Raw genomic sequence first — 3,523 nt, forward strand, 5'->3', positions numbered from 1 at the left:
ATCATGGTATAAGAACATACCAAGCATTTATAGGAAATCAATGACTTCGATATCAAACATTTAACTTGAATTATTCCACTAGAAAACACAGGTAGAAAGTGATTTTGTTGTTGTCATATAGCAGGAGTTTTCATATTTACTTAATTTTATTATTATTTTAAAATTAGCTATAGGGCACATGCACTCATGAGAGACAGAGCTAGAGGGAAAGTGAGGAAGCAAACCCCTGGGTCTGAGATCTGGACCATGGTCAGCCTTAACAAGTGGGAGTGCAGCACCTTAACCACCTCGCCACCTGCTGGCCTTAGCAGAAGTTCTTTAGGCAACATTATAACTCCAAATAATGCCAAATATTCTTAATGCTTGAACTTTTCAAACTCAAAGAGTTGCTTAGGTGAACAGGTCTCGTAGTATGAATACCTTTATTGTAATTTGGCTTTTCTCTTTATTTATTTTGCAACATTTTATCACAAATTTCCGTGAGCGGCCCCTCAGAATCAAGTGCACATCAGATTTTCTGTAAAACTAAACACCCTGGATCTGCCAAGGGGGACTAGGGGGTGGAAAGAGGAATAACAGACACTCGATTGTCCCTTTTGCCCGTCAGTTACACAACATCAGATGGACTGTCTTTCATAGTTACTGCGGATTTTTTTTTTTTTTTTTTTTCATGAGCCAAAATAGGCTAGTAAAAACAGAGTCAGTCTTAGAAAGTAGAATACCTGTAGGGCCTGGCATTTAGGGATGTTTTCCAACACTGATCACGAAATGCCCCAACCTTCTCTTGCCTGAGAGAGATGAGACTTGAGGGAAAGTGACAGACACTCCATGTTGTGCTGCGCATAGGAGGAAGAGTTTAAAATCTTCCTGTGTCATCTCCAAAGGCACCCGGGCAGGAAGGTGTAAAAGAATTTCAAGTGGCTCCTATTCAGAATCACCCCCACTGGGTGAAGCAGGACAAGTTCCTTTTATTAGTAACTGGAAAACAGTGACTAGGCATTGAGACCTCCTGAGTCCTTTGAAAGCATAATCACAGGGACCAGTAGATGGTATAATGGTCACATCGCTGGATCCCAGATCCCATGTAGTTGACTTCAGTTCCAGTCCCGACCCGATGGCTTAAAACTCACATCAGGTGCATGTATGTGCATGCCCAAAACCTAAAATCTTGAGAGGAGAATGGAGAAGGGATTGTGGCTTGGCCATTGGCCATCCCTCTGGGGCGGGGTGTGTGTGTGTGTGTGTATGTGTGTGTGTGTGTGTGAGTTCTTGCTTCTGTTTCTCCGGTGAGCACATGTGCCCTATAGCAAAAATCTCTCTCTAAATATATATATATATATACACACACACACACATATATTTATATATACACACACACACACACACGTGTGTGTGTGTGTGTGTGTATATATGTGTGTGTGTGTATAAAAAGAAAAGAAAGCATAATCACAGATTCCACATTGTCATTGTCCCTATATGAGGTACCGGAACCTGTGTGCCAAGTGGGAGCGGTTGGGGGAAAGGTTACGGAGTGAATATCCAGAGAGATAGCATTCTTGCTGCTCTTTGCCTCTGCCCCGTGACCCCCTCCTCCCTTTCTCATTTCTGGGGTAAAAAGAAAACAAATCCTTGTCAATTTTTGGTCAGACTAAAGTCCCTCTAGGTTCTATTCCAAATGACTGAAAAAATTAAGTGCATCTCTTTTCTCAGCCTCACGTCCCCAAGAATGCGACAGAGCTCTCTCTGGACTTCAGGGAGAGGTGGCAGTATTGGCAGGTAAATTCCATCCTGGGATCAAGGATATTTGGAGGCATTTCTTTCTTGATTGATCAAAAGAAGTAGGGGGCCCCTTCTGTCATTTACACCTGTGGTTCCAACAGTTTATGCTATGACCTCTTGTCTTCAAGAACATTGATTTAAAAAATCAACCCAAGTGTATATTTAGTGACCTGAATATACATGTAAATACGCTATGCTTGACTCCTTGGCACGTAAGAATTCGTGGCCCAATGTCCTTTATAAAAAGCCAGCTTTGAGAGTACATGATGGGTTATATAGTTTTTCTCTCGGATGATTATTTTTAAAAAGCTTCTTAAATTCCAAGTTAAAGCTGTTACATTCTAACCCAGTCTAGGAGCTGATTGGCTTAAAACCTCTGTGGGCCAGTAATGCTACATTACCCTCTGGAGGGCAGCGTGGGGGTCAGGGACCTGTGTGGCTCCCTCCAAAGCCTGCTCTCTTACTGGCCAGCAAGCAAATTCCGGGGGATAGAAGGATTAAGTGCTCCAAAGAGGATTCCCCAGCCCTCCCCAAAGGAGGATCAAACACTCTGGTCTAGTTCTGGAACAAAAATAAGCCCCAGCAAAGGAGAAAGTGCCCATTTAAATATTAGTGTGTGGCCCTTCCCAAAGCATTCACACCCCAACTTGTCCCCTACCCTACTCTCCATCTCAGCTGGCAGGGAGAGCACTTTACAGCAGGTAAGTGTATACGATGGACCCAGTCCTGTGAGAGCCTTCTTCCCTTTCCTAAGTAGAATCAGCGGCAGGAACCCACACGACCCACACGTCTGCAAGCCGCTTTAGGTGACTGACTTCAATGGATCAACTCTGCCAGCAAGCCCCAAAGCTCCACAGAGAAAGCACTTTGAATAAACTTCTATCTGCACTCTCCCAAGCTTAGGCCTCAAAGGATTAAGGTAATCAAAACTGCTTACATCTTACTGCAATTTGTTTCTTGTCCAGGAAACAGAATAACCACCCACACAGAGCAAAACAGCCCCCCTCTCAGGCTTCACTCCGCCTCATCCTCTTTCTCAAACTGTCCCATATGGAGCAGGAGTTGCTAGCAGGGGTGGGGGCAGCAAGCTTGGACTCTGTAAAGACGCCCCCGTAGCACACATGTTAACCCATTAACTCGGAGGGATCTGGGGTCACTGTGGACTGCTGTCTATTAATAGGGAATAAAGCTCCAGCAGACATTAGCGGTAATGCCCTGACGACGCGCGCAAAGTTAACTCCTCCGGTGCCTGCAGGAACTATTTCCTGCCCAGGCAGATGTGTGCTTGAAATGCGCATGTACACACGCACACGCTGGGTTTTAGAACCGCTCCCCTGTGACAGTCCAGACCCCAAGCCCATTCTGAGTCTTGTCTCTGGGGATGGGACAGGGATAGCGGGTGGGCATCAGACATCAATCAGCTTAGCTTCGCCACGCACACGGCCAGGGCCACAGCCACCAGCAGCACGGCGCTGAAAACAGTGGCAGCCAGGACCTTGCTCTGGTCACAGGTCCCCGTGCGCTCCTCTACAGACACGCAGATGCCCGAAGAGGCGCCGGCAGTGGACTGGAGCTCGGCTCCCGCCTCCTGTTTGGGCTGCACTGTCCAGCGGGGCACGTTGACCTTCATTTCCATGTCTTGGATCATCTCGCCCACCTGAAGAATCTCGCGCTCCAGCTCTGGCAGGTCCGCGACGTCGAAGTCGCAGGCCGCCTCGTGGCGCAGGCTGCGGACGCTCAGGGC

At 46.9% G+C, this 3,523-nt stretch overlaps 1 protein-coding gene across 1 annotated transcript in view; it reads right to left on the reverse strand.

Moving 5' to 3' along the window:
• Nucleotides 1-1,847: 1,847 nt before the first annotated feature.
• The window catches only part of RGS9BP (regulator of G protein signaling 9 binding protein), a 2,479-nt gene continuing 803 nt past the window's right edge, over nt 1,848-3,523 (reverse strand). Inside the window, 1 exon segment of the mRNA XM_006172391.3 lies at nt 1,848-3,523. This exon segment is cut by the window's right edge and continues 32 nt beyond it. Within this exon segment, the coding sequence (XP_006172453.1) occupies nt 3,197-3,523 (327 nt within the window). The 3' untranslated portion in view covers nt 1,848-3,196.

The sequence above is a fragment of the Tupaia chinensis genome, unplaced genomic scaffold (assembly GCF_000334495.1).
Source record: "Tupaia chinensis unplaced genomic scaffold, TupChi_1.0 Scaffold145396_1, whole genome shotgun sequence".
Taxonomy (NCBI): Eukaryota; Metazoa; Chordata; class Mammalia; order Scandentia; family Tupaiidae; genus Tupaia; species Tupaia belangeri.